The sequence below is a fragment of the Myxocyprinus asiaticus genome, chromosome 34 (assembly GCF_019703515.2).
Source record: "Myxocyprinus asiaticus isolate MX2 ecotype Aquarium Trade chromosome 34, UBuf_Myxa_2, whole genome shotgun sequence".
NCBI classification, from domain to species: domain Eukaryota; kingdom Metazoa; phylum Chordata; class Actinopteri; order Cypriniformes; family Catostomidae; genus Myxocyprinus; species Myxocyprinus asiaticus.
In genome coordinates this window covers 7694288-7713146 of record NC_059377.1, presented here as the reverse complement: position 1 = coordinate 7713146, position 18859 = coordinate 7694288, and the positions used below count along the sequence as shown (strand labels likewise).

At 37.2% G+C, this 18859-nt stretch overlaps 1 protein-coding gene across 1 annotated transcript in view; it reads left to right on the top strand.

Moving 5' to 3' along the window:
* The window catches only part of LOC127424834 (zinc finger protein ZFPM2-like), a 112849-nt gene extending 104160 nt beyond the window's left edge, over positions 1–8689 (top strand). The window contains exons 7-8 of the mRNA XM_051670292.1: positions 4043–4267; positions 5514–8689. Of these exons, the coding sequence (XP_051526252.1) occupies positions 4043–4267; positions 5514–7858 (2570 nt within the window). The 3' untranslated portion in view covers positions 7859–8689. The remainder of the gene's footprint in view (positions 1–4042; positions 4268–5513) is intronic.
* The last annotated feature ends 10170 nt before the right edge of the window (positions 8690–18859 follow it).

The following is an 18859-nucleotide window of genomic DNA, read 5'->3' as shown; positions in this document are numbered from 1 at the left end:
ACAACTGCCAGAAGAATTGTTCAGGATACAAAGAAAAATCCACAGGTAACCTCAGGAGAAATACAGGCTGCTCTGGAAAAAGACAGTGTGGTGGTTTCAAGGAGCACAATACTTGAGCACAATACTTGACTACAACGATACTTGAACAAAAATGAGCTGCATGGTCGAGTTGCCAGAAAGAAGCCAATGCCACAAAAAAGCCTGGTTACAATATGCCCGACAACACCTTGACATGCCTCACAGCTTCTGGCACACTGTAATTTGGAGTGACAACACCAAAATAGAGCTTTATGGTCACAACCATAAGCGCTATGTTTGAAGAGGGGTCAACAAGTATTGTGCTCCTTGAAAAAACCACACCTAGTTCTGTCTGGAGGAATGGGCCAAAATTCCAGCAACTTATTGTGAGAAGCTTGTGGAAGGCTACCCAAAATGTTTGACCCAAGTTAAACAATTTAAAGGCAATGCTACCAAATACTAACAAAGTGTATGTAAACTTCTTACCCACTGGGAATGTGATGAAAGAAATAAAAGCTGACATAAATCATTCTCTCTATTATTATTCTGACATTCTTAAATAAAGTAGTGATCCTAACTGACCTAAGACAGGGAATATTTTCTACGACTTAATGTCAGGAATTGTGAAAAACTGAGTTTAAATGTATTAAGGTGTATGTAAACTTCTGACTTCAACTGTACCTACAATCAGCTGAAAAATATAAGGCTTTTTTTTTAGAGGTAAATTTAAGAAACTTCAACTAGTGCTGCATCATGTGATTAAGGGGCCGTCCACAGCGAATGTGGTTTTGTGTCCGCCTCCACTGTTTTTCAATTGTTTTCCTATGTAAACATGCACTAGATGGATATTGTTGACTACTGCACAGTGTTAGCTGTGTCTTTAGCACCTCTCACAGGGGTACTGCATTTAAGACACCATGTCAAGTGAGGGAACACGTGACGCCATGCGAGAAGCAGATGTGTAAATCACGAGCTCTGCACACTTTGCTAGTTTTGGAAACGAAATTCTCTGAGTTGGTCACAATAGTGGCAGATGTTGAGAAACGGATCGATTATCTGGAGTCATCGGAAAGGGAATTATCCGCTAATCTGCCAGCGTCCAAAACAGACTTGGAACACATTTTGGAAAAACTGGTTTATCTTGAAAATATGAGCCGAAGGAACAATATACGGATTGTTGGAATTCCTGAGCATGAAGAGGGCAGAGATGTGGTGAAATTCCTGGACGAGCTCTTCCCGAGTCTGCTCGACATAACAGGCCATAAACTGGAAATCGAGCGAGCTCACAGAGTCCCAGCTCCCGGATCTGCTGAGGGAGACAGGCCCCAATTAATTCTGGCCAAATTTCTGAGATCATCCAATAAAGATCTCGTGTTGCACCAGGCGAGGAGCAAAGGAAAGCTTTCTTTGAAGAATCTCAATATTTTCTTGTTCCCGGACTTTGCGAATTCGACAAGAGAGTAACACGATCGGTTCAAGGATGTAAGAAACTTTTAGATCAACGGAAGATCGCTTTTGCATTGATGTTTCCGGCCAAACTGAGAATAGAAACGAAGGATGGTCGCAAAGTATTTACATGTCCAAAACAGGCACTCTCCTTCATAAATACATTGGAGTGAGTAAGCCATTTGATGTTTCTTATATTAGTGGTTTGACTCACTGAACATACACTCGATTGTCTGAGGAAGCTGGGTGGCATTTTTTGTTTCTTTTTGCTTTTTGCTCCTAACGGCTGGAGTTTGTTTTGTGGAATGACACTTCCTTCATGAAACTTTTGCATTGATGGAAGATCGTTTTTACACTGAAATTCCCGGCCAGATTGAGAATGGACACTATGGATGCCTGCAAAATATGTTCATGCTTAGAGAAAGGACATCTTTTATAAAGTTGACGGACTGAGTAAGTCATGGTGTATTTATTTTTACGCGGTCTCCGAGTGAATTTGACTCGCTCAATACACACTTGATCATCTGAGGAACCGGGATGCCTCTTTTCTTTCTTTTTGTGCTGGTTCTGCCTAGAGGCTGGAGCTTGTTTTGTGGAATAACACTGCTTCAGGACAGTTGTGGATGAATCTGTTCGCTCTTTGTGCTTATGGTTTATTAAACCATGTGGGGTTTATTCGGGGCCGCAGCTCTTCTGATAACATTAGGCATTTCATAAATATCATGTGGTCAGTAGCGAATGATCAGTTTCCGGTCGCTGCCATCTCACTTGATGCTGAAAAGGCATTTGATATGGTAGAATGGGATTATCTTTTTAAGATTTTGGAAATGTATGGGTTCGGGAGTACATTCATTGGTTGGATTAAGTTACTTTATAGAAGGGGGCCTGGGTAGCTCAGCGGTAAAAGACACTGGCTACCACCCCTGGAGTTCGCTAATTCGCTAGTTCAAATCCCAGGGTGTGCTGAGTGACTCCAGCCAGGTCTCCTAAGTAACCAAATTGGCCTGGTTGCTAAGGGAGGGTAGAGTCACATGGGGTAACCTCCTCGTGGTCACCATAATGTGGTTCGTTCTCATTGGGGTGCGTGGTGAGTTGAGCACGGATGCCGTGGTGGATGGCGTGAAGCCTCCACACGCGGTATGTCTCCGTGGCAACGCGCTCAACAAGCCATGTGATAAGATGCGTGGGTTGATGGTCTCAGACGCAGAGGCAACTGGGATTCATCTTCCACCACCCGGATTGAGGCGAATCACAATGTTATGATTGGCAGACAAGTCATTTTAAGGGGTTGGAAGTCCGATGGAGTGGCATTATTCCCAGAGTGGTGTGCAGAAATGGGGAGGGTGGCAGCGTTTGAAGAAGGGGTACTTAGAGGATTGGGTCATTTGGACTTGTTTATGGGAAAGTGGGGTAAATATTTGGCATATTTGGAGGGCTCTCGGGGAGGGACAGTGGAGGGAGAGATGTAGAGGTTATGTGTGTGATTATTATATTTTATTTACTTAATTCTTTTAATTTTTAATATTTATTTTGTGTGTCTATAATTATGTGGGACCACTGGGATGTTCTTATGGATGAGGTTGGGGATTGGGAGGGGGGTTAGTAATAGAGGGGGTTAAATATTGATTCTGTTTGTATTTGTTCTTGCTTTTATGTGTTCATAATAAAACAAAATAATCTAAAAAAAAAAAAAAAAGACACCGTGTCAAGTTAAAAAGACCTTCAACTGTTAAAGACATCCTGAGAGACACCTGTGTTCTGCTGAGGTGTATCATTCCGCTGCGTCTTGCTTTTTTAGCACAAAAGCATATTTGGTCTGAAGGGTCTTAAGTCACCAGAATTGAACATTTTGGTGTTGTTTTCTCAAAAGAAATTCTCACGGGGGACCATGCCCCCATATACAATAATAGTAATAATAATGACAGACTTCATAAAACAGTACAAACAACCATGAATATTTTATTTAAACAGTAAAACAACCGTTGGTGCTGCAAATAAAGAGTTTAACATTAGAAGCTGCGTGTATTTGTCTTGTCAGTGTCTAAGAGTTCAATAGCTCATATTAAAAGTTACTTTCATAGATAAGTGTCATAAACTGCACATCTTTCAAAGACTTCTGGAAGGAGGAATGTATTACTTTAGGGCGCAATCGCTGTCTTTTATTTCCACCATTATTAAAAGCGTCCTGGAAATGTCCTTGAAAATGATCTCTTAAAAAGTGTGGGAACCATGTAAATTGTACCACAATTTATATATAAATTATATTATATATATATAATTTTATGTTTTGAAATGCAGAAAAGCAAGACAGTTTTGAAGGATTTTGCCTGACACTTCATATTTTGTACAATTTTTGAATCTATAGTAGTGTCTAAAAGTCTGAAACCTTATTGAAAATCTGAAAATTTAAAACTTGAAATAAAAGTTTTATGATTTTGAAAAATTTCAACAAACAGTTATATTGTAAAAAAAAAAAAAACAAAAAAAAAAAAACAATCTTAAATGTTGCCTTTTATTAAGCTTAAAAATATTTGATAATTCTGTATGGATATGCTTGTGTTTATTTCTGCCTTTGTAGAAGACATCTTCCCCTGCAAGACATGTGGCATCTGGTTTCGGAGTGAAAGGAACCTTCAGGCCCACCTTATGTACTACTGCAGTGGGCGGCAAAGGGACCCTGAGATGGCAGCTGAAACAAATGCCAATATCAGCCATCAAATGCTTCGAAGTTGCACATACCCTCAATGCAATATGAGCTTTGCAGGCTCACATGCCCTGGAAATGCACTTATCCACACATAACAGTGAGTAGACCAAGAAGACATTTTTTAACCGTCACACCAGAAACAAGCAAAAACTTAGAAAATAAGAAAAAGAGAAACTACCCTTTTGGAAAAAGTAGTTAGCTACACTAAAAGCTACCAAAACAAAATGCATATATATATATATATACACACACACACTACCGTTCAAAAGTTTGGGGTCACTTATTCTTTATTATTATTCTTTTTTATTTTTTTCACATTTTTTAATAATAGTAAAGTCCTCAAAACTATGGAATAATAGAAATGGAAATATGGGAATTATGTTGTGACTAAAAAATCCAAAATAAATCAAAACTGTGTTATATTTTAGCATCTTCAAAGTGGCCACACTTTGCCTAGATTTTGCAGAAATGTACTCTTGGCATTTTCTCAACCAACTTCTTGAGGTATCACCCTGGGATGCTTTTTAAACAGTATTGAAGGAGTCTATATGCTGGGCATTTATTGGCAGCTTTTCTTAATTATTCGGCCCAAGTCATCCATTTCAAAAACTTTTTTTATAAATAAAATTTTAGTTTTGTAATTAAATAAATTAATATGTTGGCACAATTATATTTGTGTCTACAAAGCTAATTTCAAACATTTAAGCATACGCCTTCAGATCAAAAGGTTTTTAAGATCATGAGAAACATTTCAGGTGGCCCCAAACTTTTGAATGGTAGTGTGTGTATAATATATATTATATATTATATATATATAGTCCAGTAACAATATATATAATAATAATTTTATTTATTTATTTTAAATAGAGGAGAATTGTTTGGCACAGAAACAATAAAGATCTCAATTAGGGTGACAGTATAAAGCTTATCACAGTAGTATCTAACTAAATAATATTAAAATGCACAAGCAAAATGATGTATAGACACTTTGTAAACTTTGTAAACACTATTGACTCGTCTAAACAAACTGATTCGCTAAAACAGACCATCCGAACTAACTGAAATTATTTAGACTTCCAATGCTTTTTGAGAGAGAATATTATTCTAAGAAAGCATGTTTGATTATTGCCTGCATTTGTTCAATTGTAAAACTGTGCAACACAATGTGACATAAATAAATGCAATGTTGCTTTTTGTCACACTATACTGCTACTTATTAGAAAAGTAGCTTGTTACTGGAAAAGCTACTCTGTTTTAAAAAACAGTTAAGCTACTATCATGCTACAAAATGCAAGTTAGTTTAATTAATCATAAACACTTCTGTTTTACTTGTGCCTTTAAAGGTCTAAAGTCAGAAGAGACATCCACTGAAAGCAACTTAAAATGCACAATTTGTGACTACACTGCTGAAACACTTATGGTACTGCAGCACCACATCCTCTCCCACCTGTCACAAACTGGCCTGAGATGCAGTCACTGCCACTTTACTTTCCAAACCCCCAGAGAACTGGCCAAACACCAGGAACTACATGGACATGACATTATAGGCATCAAACCCATCAAAGAAGACAAAGCTAATAACACTCATAGCACTGCAGGCAGCCCTCAACAAGTTCAAGCTAATTCAAGCATAAAAGACCTTCAGGAAAGCACGGTACAACGTAACATTGGTCAGATCTCAGAGGCGGAAAGCACCGAAAGTGGGCAGTTATCCACTAAGGGTGATGGCAACACTGGAAACAAGGCTAGTGTTTCATATTCCAGAGTAAAGTCAGAACCCTCTAGCCCCCGTTTGGCTTCCTCACCCATTCAGCACCACCTGCCTGCTGCCTTTCCTATAGCCCCCTTCATGCCACATGTCCCATTCTCACAGGATATTACCGTGGGGCCACAGGCATCCGAGATACTAGCCAAAATGTCAGAGTTGGTCCATCGCAGATTACGTCATGGAGGAAATGGAGGGAACTCTTACCCTCCAGTTATGTACAGCACACTTGTGCCGAAAGGCGCAACATGCTTTGAATGCAGTATCACTTTCAATAACATTGATAATTATTTGGTGCACAAGAAGCATTACTGCAACAGTCGCTGGGAGCACACACCCAAGCCAAATGACTTCCCTGGACTTATGGATAAACCAGCAGGCACTGTCAGTCCTAAAGTTGCAGCCAGTTTGGCTGTTATGCTGAATGCTGGCCAAGTTAAAGGTCATGAATCTACCCCTTGCAATCCAAATGCAGGTGGAAAAGTCTTGGATGAACTCTCTGTGCATGTTAAAAAAGCATCAACTCCCTCTGGTGCACAAGAGAGGCCAAATGGCACACAGTTGGATTTACAAAGCCCCAAAATGCCACCCACTGAAACTGATATAGACCCCAGCCAGACAACATGTGAGGCATGCAAGATCACCTTTAGCCGTCACGAGACCTTCATGGTGCATAAGCAATATTACTGTGCCACCCGCCACGATCCTCACGTGAAACGTGCAAACAACAATAAAGGACAAGCCAATCAGAAAGCAGTGCGCCCACGGAAAAGAAGAAAGGCATATGAGCTGGCTGCTTCTGAACAAGAACAAATGCCACATATGGGTATGCCATCATTTCTTGGTATTCCCACTATAGGTGGTTCATACATGTCGAAGGATGTAATGGAGAGCTTCCGGGACCATCAGAGATACAACATGATCCAAGGCTTGGTACCCAAATATCCAGAGGCTTCATTGACGGTTTCAAAATCAGCTCTTGCGTCAAAATGTAATACAATATCCAAGGAGGAAGGTGATGCACCTATAGATCTCAGTAAGAAATGCATGCCACAGTTTGGAAACACTCCACTTTCCCCTAAAGGACTTATGGATTATCACGAGTGTGCCGTGTGCAAGATAAGCTTCAACAAAGTTGAGGACTATCTTAAGCACAAACAGAACTTCTGCCCTGGCACTGTTTTTCAAGATACATCTACCGAGAACAATGGACATCTAAGCATCAAAAAGGAAGGCCCAAAAAATACTGGCAAATTCTTAGAGAATGCCCTCTTCAAGTCCCCAGCTCAGCATGCAAAAATTGAGCATCCAAATGCAGTGACAACATCTGATATCCAAGCTTCGAGTGAAGACCACTTGATCCCAGTAAAAGAGGAACCGATGAGCATCTTTCAGTCCTCTGGGTGTTACCCAAGTTCTGCTAAGAAAATGAGACCCGATGAGCAAATCTGGCCTTACTATGAAATCAAACCTACCGATTATGCTACCGGGATGCTTGTCATGCAAAGTGAATGGAGGCAGAGTCCAAACGAGGGCAGTGAGGGTGAGAAAGACCAGCCGATGCCGGATGGTAGCCATCTAAGCACAGAGGACCCTGAGAACCAGGGCAAGACTTTACCCTTAAACGACAGAATTGATCTTGAGGACAAGACAGAGGATGCGGGAAATAAACAAGATGGCTCCACTACACAAGATATTCACACAGACAGCGCCATCAACTGCAAAGAGAACATAGCTCTGTTGCCATCTCTAAAGACTGAGGAGGTCTCAACCAGCTTCAAAAGAGTATTGAATGGGTCCATTGCCACCACTAGCAATGTAAAGTATTGCCGGCCCTGTGACATCCAATTCAACAACCTGTCAAACTTTATAACACATAAGAAGTTTTACTGCTCATCTCACACAACAGAACATGTAAAATAGTACCATTGCCCCTTGTCATATATGCCGATCCACACTATTAGAAAAATTAGTGCTGTTAACCAAGAGAGGATATTTCTAAGGTCAGAAACTTACTTTACGCAAGTACATGAACGCAGATGCGAATGCTTGGTCAACGCATTGCCAATGCGGGGTCCAGTTGAACATACATAAGTTGCATTTTTACGGAGCCTCTAAAGGGCCAAGGTGGTGGGGGAAAATTTGTGGCGTGGGGAAAAAATAAGCAAATGCTTTTGCAGGCTCTGCAGGCTATTGCGATAATGAGAGATAATTCGAGATGACAGGGGCCTACTTTTTGTGGAAAACTGTATCTTGTAAACATGAAAAGAGTGAGAAGATACAGTGCCTCCTTTCTGTATTGTATCATACATAAAACTGATATACAGTTGTGCTCAAACATTTGCATATCCTGGCAGAAATTGTGAAATTTTGGCATTGATTTTGAAAATATGACTGGTCTTTTATTTAAGGATAGTGATCATATGAAGCCACTTATTATCACATAGTTGTTTGGCTCCTTTTTAAATCATAATGATAACAGAAATCACCCAAATGGCCCTGATCAAAAGTTTACATACCTTTGAATGTTTGGCCTTGTTAGAGACACACAAGGTGACACACAGGTTTAAATGGCAATTAAAGGTTAATTTCCCACACCTGTGGCTTTTTAAATTGCAATTAGTCTCTGTGTATAAATATTCAATGAGCTTGTTAGCTCTCACATGGATGCACTGAGCAGGCTAGATACTGAGCCATGGGGAGCAGAAAAGAACTGTCAAAAGACCTGCGTAATAAGGTAATGGAACTTTATAAAGATGGAAAAGGATATAAAAATATATCCAAAGCCTTGAAAATGCCAGTTAGTACTGTTCAGTCACTTATAAAGAAGTGGAAAATTCGGGGATCTCTTGATACCAAGCCAAAGTCAGGTAGACCAAGAAAGATTTCAGCCACAACTGCCAGAAGAATTGCTTGGGATACAAAGAAAAATCCACAGGTAACCTCAGGAGAAGTACAGGCTGCTCTGGAAAAAGACGGTGTGGTTGTTTCAAGGAGCATAATACGACGATAATTAAACAAAAATGAGCTGCATGGTCAAGTTGCCAGAAAGAAGCCTTTACTGCACCAATGCCACAAAAAAGCCCAGTTACAATATGCCCGACAACACCATGACACGCCTCACAGCTTCTGGCACACTGTAATTTGGAGTGACGAGACCAAAATAGAGCTTTATGGTCACAACCATAAGCGCTGTGTTTGGAGAGGGGTCAACAAGGCCTACAGTGAAAAGAATACCATCCCCACTGTGAAGCATGGTGGTGGCTCACTGATGTTTTGTGGGTGTGTGAGCTCTAAAGGCACGGGAAATCTTGTGAAAATTGATGGCAAAATGAATGCAGCATGTTATCAGAAAATACTGGCAAACAATTTTCATTTTTCTGCACGAAAGCTGCGCATGGGACGCTCTTGGACTTTCCAGCATGACAATGACCCTAAGCACAAGGCCAAGTTGACCCTCCAGTGGTTACAGCAGAAAAAGGTGAAGGTTCTGGAGTGCCCATCACAGTCTCCTGATCTTAATATCATCGAGCCATTCTGGGGAGATCTCGAACATGCGGTTCATGCAAGACGACCAAAGACTTTGCATGATCTGGAGGCATTTTGCCAAGACGAATGGCCAGCTATATCACCTGCAAGAATTTGGGAATAACTATTACAAAAAACTGCACGCTGTCATTGATGCTAAAGGGGGCAATACACAGTATTAAGAACTAAGGGTATGCAGACTTTTGAACAGGGGTAATTTTTTTCTTTGTTGCCATGTTTTGTTTTATGATTGTGCCATTCTGTTATGACATACAGTTGAATATGAATCCCATAAGAAATAAAAGAAATGTGTTTTGCCTGCTCACTCATGTTTTCTTTAAAAATGGTACATATATTACCAATTCTCCAAGGGTATGCAAACTTTTGAGCACAACTGTATGTAGCATGTTTTCCCAAACTACAGGCCTAATGGAATCTGAATATCATATGCTCAAATATCAGCTATTGTTTTATATGTATGTTTATGTGGCCATTTATCATGCGCCAGCAGATGGTGACAATTGTGTTATGAGTGAGTCAGTCATTCAACAATGACACATACCAAACCGCATAAATGATGCCACCACAGGGCACTCCGAAGGGAGAGCAATCATGGTGGCTAAACTCATGGTTCCAAACACAAAGATGAATGATTTAAAAGTGACTTCCGAATTGCAGTTATTTTAAAGCCCAAAACCTTCAGTCACCACACATAATGAAGCATTTATTGCTTTATTAATGCAGAGAGAAACACTATCACAACAACAACAAAAACAATTATAATATGCGATTCAATTGTGCGCAACAGCATTCCATTTCAATTAGACCACTCGCATTTAACGTAATTTTAACTGTGTTGTCTTTATTTGAAGATTATGATTTGTGCATTGCCTAAGTATTGTCTTTTTGGCTTCTCTCTTCTTGTTGAACTCAAAAGTTGGAATAATGCTGGAATACTCATAGGAGAGCTAGCAGAAGACTGTCATTATAATGCACATTTTGCAAGAGAATGCAAAATAATTTGTGAGAGAACGCAAAAGTTTTGCGAGAGAATGCAAAATAATTAGCAAGAAAATGCACAATTTTTGCGAGAGCACGCAAAAATTCTCGGGGGAAGCGCAATGTTTTGCAAAAGAACATAAAAGCATTTGCTTATTTTTTCCCCCCGCCCAAATCATTTTCCCCCACTACCTTGACCCTTTAGGGGCTCAGTACGTTCTTGCATTACTGTGGTGGTAACAAATCTTAGTTCTCAAGGGGATGATAGAGTTACGTTCAAAAGTCTGTGCCATTAAACTGGATGTGTTATTATATATTGCTCAGCAATAATCTCTTCAAACTGTTGCGCCGCCATGACAGTAGTTGTCTTGAAAGAGACTGATCGTTGAAGCAGACAGTTCACACTAATGTCTGCTCTAGTGCTCCTTGTGGCATTGTTGAGAATGCAATGCATACTTGCCTTGTTTTATGAATTACGATCTGACACATTTTTGAACACAACAACACACTAAATCGAGCTTGCGTAGCTAGAAGCGCCTGAATTCATGTACTTGTGTAGGGTATGTTCGGCCTTAACACATCACCACCAGTTTTAATAGACACTTGGTTTGACATCTGAATCCATTTGCTTGCAACTGACACTTGTGGGAATCTCTTGGCTTTCATTTGTCATGACTGAAAGTGACCACTTGCCCCATCTTTCAAAGTTGAAAAAAGTCTTGAATTGTTCATATTAGACTTTTCACAAGCACCAATTTAACTGTAGTGGTCATTTTTTAAATTCTGTGCTGGTTTACACAGCAGCAGGAGGACAATCAAATCAGGAGGTTTATCCTTCAGTCATTTAATAGAAACTTTGAAGATATTTGTTATGAGTATTGTGTGTTCATACTTTGCTGTGTTTTTTATGTATGTATTTAATTATAGTTTCAACTCTAAGAAATGCAGATTTGAAATGAAAAAGTTTAAGAACATTTTCTCTAATGTCTATTTACAGAGAAAATAATAAAAAATAAAAATCTATGGTGGAGCAACCTCTACCTTGACTATTGTGTCAACATATTCTTATATACTGGCAATCAAGTTTTTTGAATGAATAATTGTCAAAACATGTCGAGTTTGTCCTTGATGTTTCTTTATGCTTAAATATGTTTTTTCTTGTTAATGCAGAACTCTTCTTAAAAAGGTGACCTGTATGTGTGTTTGTTGATTCGTTATCTGTTTTTTGTTTGTTTTTTAATGTTTGGCTTCTAATGCAATACTTTTTAAAAGATGAAACATTATTTATTATGTTTTACAAAAGGGTAACTTTTTTTATTTGGACCCCAGAAATTGTCTGTGTGAAGTGTTTACTAAAGTCTTGCTAAAGAATAAGGGTTTACACTTGGTACTAATGGATGACTCATTGTAAAATTTGCTACAGAAACAAAATCTCATAAAAAAATTAAAAAAAAAAAAAAATGCTGTTAAAATGTGTTCCAATGCATGTACATGTTTGGAATGAAATTCCAGAAATGTTATTTTATGTGGCATCAAAATTAAAATTCATATCTCAGGACAGGAGTGTGTGAATGAATTTTCTATATATCATAATTTAGTATATTAATGTACACTTTTAACATATTTCAGGATATAAAGAATATGTAAACAACCTAAGCTGCATTATTCAGGAGAGTTTGGACCTACATGGCATTATCTTGTGTTAGTTACAATTCAAGACATGAAATTATTGAGCTTACCCTACTTTATGAGAAACAAAAAAAGCAATCACAAATAAAGCAGTGGCACAAATGTTGAAGGTACTCAGTATTTATTTTCTTATTAAAATAGTTGTAATGCCACCCTCAATTTAGCCTTAAGAAACCACGTGGGTTTTTAATTGGTTCAGTTAGAGTTAACAGTAACACTGATTATCTTTTGTAATCTGCTTCTGTATACCCACTCCTGATATACATCCACTGTCTTAAAGCTGCAATTTTTGTTTATTAAAATATAACATTACATTAGAGTGGATTAGAACCCATAATTCTTCATACTCAATGCAAAAATGTCACCACTCAACCAATAAATCATATATATAATCTTAAATTATTTAAGCATTTATCCATTTGCTTTAAAAACAGTCAGTTACAGATGTTGGAAAGTATGGGATAATCCACAGCTAGATTTTAATGCACCACCTATAGGTCCCTTTGCTCTTCCTTCAGGTCAGGGGCGGTGCCAGGATTTTTTCACAGGGGGAGGTGGGCAGGCAGGGCAGTAGCAAGGAGTTCTGGGCCCCCTAACAATATATTGCTCTGGGCCCCTTAGCTATTAAAATAATAGTTTCAAATTTGTTGTGGGCCCCTCTGGACATTCAGGCCCCTAGAATCGTTTCCACCTTTCACCCCACTAGCAGTCTGTGCTGGCACCGAAATTCCATCCGAATTTGTGCCCTTCCCCCAAGTGATGAGCACTGTCTCTGTCCTGGACAGAAAGATAATTTGCACTGTGTTGGAGCTTGTTGCTGTTATGATTCAGACTGCAAGGTTCTGGCGAAAATCATAACATAATCAATATCAAAATTAAAAATAAGTCCCCTCTTTGACAGATTTCTGTATAGTTGGAACTAAATTTCGAATTTGGTGAAAAGTCACATCACACGATTATTATCGATCATTGTTTTCATGATTGATCATTGCTTTTACTTTGTGCCCATTCTTATGAACTTTGTGACAATTTTAGAAGCCATGCACTGATGGTTCTGTTTTATTTTGTGGAGGAAAAAAAAAAAACTTATTTTGTTGAAACAACTTTTGACAAGATCACAAAAATGACATAAAAACTATAACACATGGCCTCTGTGGGCTGCTGCATGTGCTGCTATGAACATCACAATGAACTCCATGGTTTTTTGGTACAGCCTTCTCCCAAAGTAATCTGTGCTGGGAACATACTAAAATGTTAAATGTTAAAAATTCTTAATGTGGCTTAAAGTTATAAAACAATGACCAGGGAGACCAAGTTTGTTTCTGTTTGTGTGAGAGCAGCAAACGCAACTTAGAACACAGGTCACATCTAGCACCCACAACTGTCCCCACCCATTTTTAAAACAAAGTGATGCGCATGGCAGCCAGGGCCAGCACATGGCTTTGTGGGGCCCTAGGCAAAATCATAAAAATGGGCCTCACTGGTGTGAAATTCATCATAGAACATCCATAGAACCAATGCAAATGTGATGAGTGGAATTTGCTTTAAAGAGAAAGCACTAAAAAACAAATAAGCACTATAGCTCACTAGATGACAAATAACGCGTCCAAGAACTTTTTATTTTCCCCAACATGAACATGTTAGCAGGGTCGGATTGGGAGACTAAATTTTAGGCTTTGGATTTTTATCATATATAATAAATCTATATATTTTTTTATTATTATTTCATTATTTATCTAGATTTTATTATTATTATTATTATTATTATTATTATTATTATTATTATTATTATTCACAACACACGCCTAATTTACTCTCTGGATTTTATCTCGGGTGCTTATCTTTATGCAAGAGCTGGAGGATAAATATAGCAATAACAAAAACGTCTGCAATGCATGTTCTGAAGTAACTTTCACAATATGAGACACAAATTATTTGTAATTTAAAATACAATAAATGATACGATCTCACACAACTAATGTCATGGCGGGCATGCCAAAAAAATCTCTCAGTTTTTTAAGGTATAGTTCACCCAAAAATTCAAATTCACTCATTATTTACTCACCCTTTTGTTATTTTAAACCCATATGACTAACTTTCTTTTTTTGTACACAAAGGGAGAAATTTTGAAGAAAAAATGTGTTTAGTGATGTCATACAATGGCAGTTTATGGTGACCACCTCTTCAAGCTTCAAAAGGACACAAGAGAATAATTCAGAAGTCTAATTAATTATTCCATGAGACTCATGCCTTGTTCTGAAGGCATTTGATAAGGTTTGTTGAGAAACAAACTGAAATGTAATGTATTATTTAGTGAAAGTCTTGACCACCATTTTCTCTTCTGTGCGCATTCATGAGAGTGCACGAGAGTAACAGTTACGCATCCCCCACTGGCGTGATGGACTGTTCAAGCGAAAAACAAGGGGATATTAACAACAGAGAAAACACACATGCACACATACCTGAGAACCAAACTTGAGTACTCAGAAATTGGAGCTAGACGGACATATTTGACTACTGTGCCGTGTCTCATTCAGGAATGCAGAGATTTTTAAACGCCGTATCAAATTAAAAAAAACTGTCAATTGTCTCGAGATGTGCGTTATGCTCAAAAGATTAAATTACTCTGAAGTCACACAGCAGACAACAGCACTTCTGGGTTCTTTAGAGCAACAGATTTCAGTGGAGGATATGGGAGGCGCATCCGTTTCAATAATCTTTTAAGCATTTTATAATGTAAAAATGTTTGTTGATGTTAATAAAGTTAATATAAAGGGATACCCATCTTTTTCAGTGAAGAATTTATGTAGATTCTTTCTAAATTATCAGAAAAACAAGTTTTATTGATTATGTCAGACATGTAACGGGTTGATGAATGCACATCCTAACGCTTAACACACTTCTAAAGCCTGAGGAATGTGGCATATGAAAATAAAAACTACCATCAGACATACAATATACATCTTTACTGCTTAAATTATTAACCCACATACAGTAAATAGCCTAATAATATATAACTTCAATATCATCATATTCCATATTCAAACTTAATTTCAGCCATATAACAATTGTTGCTTAATGTATTCAAAATAAATGCAAAGGCATAATTTCAGCAGTATGACATTGTTTTTATTCACTTATCCTTACACAAACAGTAGCCTCAGCTCTGCAATCATGAAGGCGTCCAGTTCTTCCCATTAGACCTTGGTTTTGTTCATATAAGATCATCGTTTGATCATATTTGGCCTCATATCTGTCACAGCATTTGAAATGTATTCCACTACAGATTACAGAATACATGCTGTAAAATGTAATTTGTAACATATTCCGTTAGATTACTCAAGGTCAGTAACGTATTCTAAATACTTTGGATTACTTCTTCAGCACTGGTAGATTTTTTCACTTGTTTTGACTATAAAAACTCTGCCAGTACAGTAAGACAAAATACACATGTTAAAAATACATTCTCTGAAAAACCTAAATATCTTATGCAGTGTTGTTTCTAAAACAAGATAACGCAAATTGATCTTGTTTTAATGATTTTTAGATATTTTTACAGGAAAAACATTCTTATCAAGAATAAGATTTTTGCCCTAATATCAAAGGTCTTACTAGAAAAAAATAAATTATGATCTGACGTGAATTTTCTTGATAAAAAAATATGATCGTGCCTGGTAACGTGCATGTAAAATGGCTAGAAATAGCATTTTAGCTTAGTGTAAAGCTGACAATTTACACAAGGTTTATTTCTATTTCTTCTGCTCCAAACTTACTTCAAACTTACTTCTCTGTCTGCTCGTATGAATGTAACACATCATAAGAAAGTGTTTCACCGCTGTTCAAATGCACTTTGGATCGCATCATTTATATGTATAAATGTTTTCCATCTGAAAGAACTAAATATTAAATGAAACAAATGACAATAAAATGCAAAGTAATCTCTTCAGTAATCAAAATACTATTTGAATGTAACTGTATTCTAATTACAAATGACTTAAATTGTAACTGTTTTGGAATACAGTTACTTATATCTTGTATTTTAAATACGGAATCCCATTACATGTATTCTGTTACTCCCGAAATCTCTGGTCACAGCGATTGGACTTTGTTTGATTTCTTTGTAAAAAGTTCAGATCGATCAACAGCAGCTGCGAGTTAATTGGGTCCAATAGAGCAGATGTGATAACAATGAAGGTGATCCGTGAAATATCATCATTTATGTAAATTCCTGAGTTTATCCTGATCCAATGATCTAGATGGAAATTTAAAAGAAGCCAAATCTCCAATAATTTGTAAGAAACGGGGTGTTTCAAACCCACAAACAAAATTTTTGGGGGGCATTTTTAGCTTAATTTGTGCAAAGCGTCCATTGAACACAGCTCTTTTCTAGGCTGCTGAAAGAACCTGGAAGTGGCGGAGCTGTGCGTTTGTTTGTAAACAGTAACCTCATCTATTTATAGTGCTGTGTCTTGCTTTTTTAGTGCAAGGATGTGTTTAGTGTGAACGGCCCTTGCTCTCTCTTCGATCCAGCATCTATAAAAGAAGTTGGGTGTGTGAAAAATGAATGAATGAATTATGCGGGCCATTTTTTATGTTCAAATTAAAAACATATATATATATATATTGTACAATAATAGTATCATATTTTAATTGGGATTTGTTTAATTGATCTTATTTTTTTTTCTGACAAAATTTCTTCCCATCAGCAGAGTGGACACCCCGAAGTATAACGTTATTTATAATAATGGCATTTAAACATTATTTCACCTGGCCCCCCAGGGCATGTCGGGGCCCTAGGCAGCTACCTATATCGCCTGATGGCAGCAAAAGTATCAGACACAGCATTTCTGGGTTTGAAATATAGAAGTGATGGATAAATATTGTTGCTGTTATATAAAGGTAAATGGGAGGCCATATCAAATACTATTTTTGCAATAAAAATTAAAAAATTAAAAAAACCCCACTACTATCTACTATTAGATTGGGAAAAATGCCCATTTTTGTTCCACAGAGAGCATTCTTAAACTGGCTCTACATTAGTTGATTTTTCCAATGATTTTCAGGTGTTAGCTTCATTAACATAATCACTGGCCAGGCAGAGGGAGACAGAGTGCCCATCAGCACCTCTCAGTGGGAGGTGTTAATCACTTGACCGCCCAGACTCCCTGCTGAGATAATGAATTCAAGCACTGAAAAAACACTTATGCTTTGTTTGAAAAGATTATTATTATTTATTTATTTTTTTTTAATCACACTCAGCTGCATATCATCACAAATGCTAATTAAAATCCATAGTGATTCTGTCATTCTGCAGAAATAATGCATAAGCAAGAAATGATGGATAAAAATAACCTTGACAGACATTTTACAGTTTTGGTGCATTTTAAAATATAATCTTGTCAACCGAAACGTGAAGAAAATGCAACATTTTTGCCCCTGTTTCAGAACAATCAAGCATGCTACAGGTCTGAAAACACCCCAAATCACTCTGTTGCAATTGCAGTTTACTCATGTTGTTATTTTGTCAGAGAGAGAGAGGTGCAGTGAGTCATTATGTATGTCACCCCTCCACCATTTTTAATCGACAAGTGTGTCATACTTCTGACTGAAGAGAGGGAGATCTCAGCAAAACAGTCATGTGTGACACCCTCCGCCAAAACCAGTTGTTTTGAGTCTGCTAGTGTAGAGCCAGCTTTGTCAGGGAGAGAGTGAAAATGGTCATGAAGAACTAAATTATGACTGAATGATGTATAATATAGGCTTTATACAGTACATTATGCAAAATTTACATTGAATATAATTTTATATCTTTCTGTTGAGGTATTGAGGATATAATAAAGCATGTACCCTCAATTATATTGTGCCTCAATTAATAATTCTCAACCATTTTCATCAAGTGAACACCATTTTAAAGCAACATAAACATCACAATTATTTATTTCATCATAGATGTTTTAATTGTTTTTTTGTTTTGTTTTTTGTTTTTTTGTTTTTTACACGTAACTACCTAATAAACTGAAGAAGAAAAAAATAAGTTCTTAGGAAAAAATGTTAAGTAGAATTTTTCTGATTTTACCAATTTATTTCAAATAACATTAAAATTGACTTTAAAATTCAGTCTGACCAGCAGATGGGGACAGTGGCGCGTCATCTAAAAACGATCTCTTGGCAAAGGGATGTTACGCAACGTATTAAATAAAGGGTTGCCAATACTTGTGGAACACATGGCCTGTATTTGTGAAAAACATTTGTTTTATATTCATATATATATATATATATATATATATATATATATATATATATATATATATATATATATATATTTATTTTTTATTATTATTATTATTTAACTAAATGTTAGATTTTTGTGGAATTTTTAAACGTAAAAGACCAAGACTAGAGGATAAACAGCAAATACTTTTTTTCACCAAGGGTTCCAAAATTAGCAAAGGGCCCGTATATAGTTATATCTAATTCAGGCAGATCAAATCAAAACAGATTTCTTTATCGTAAAACTTTTTAACGAGGGAGACATTACAGAGTGCATCATTCTGATGAATATTTAAGTAGTTACTATTTTTTTAAAGAAACACAAAAAATGGCTCTAATGCAGCTGTGTGAAATTATTGACCACCATTTCACAACCGCCGCACAAATGTTGAGACTTTTGTTTTGAAAAATACTGCAAGACTCTTATTATGAACCGCA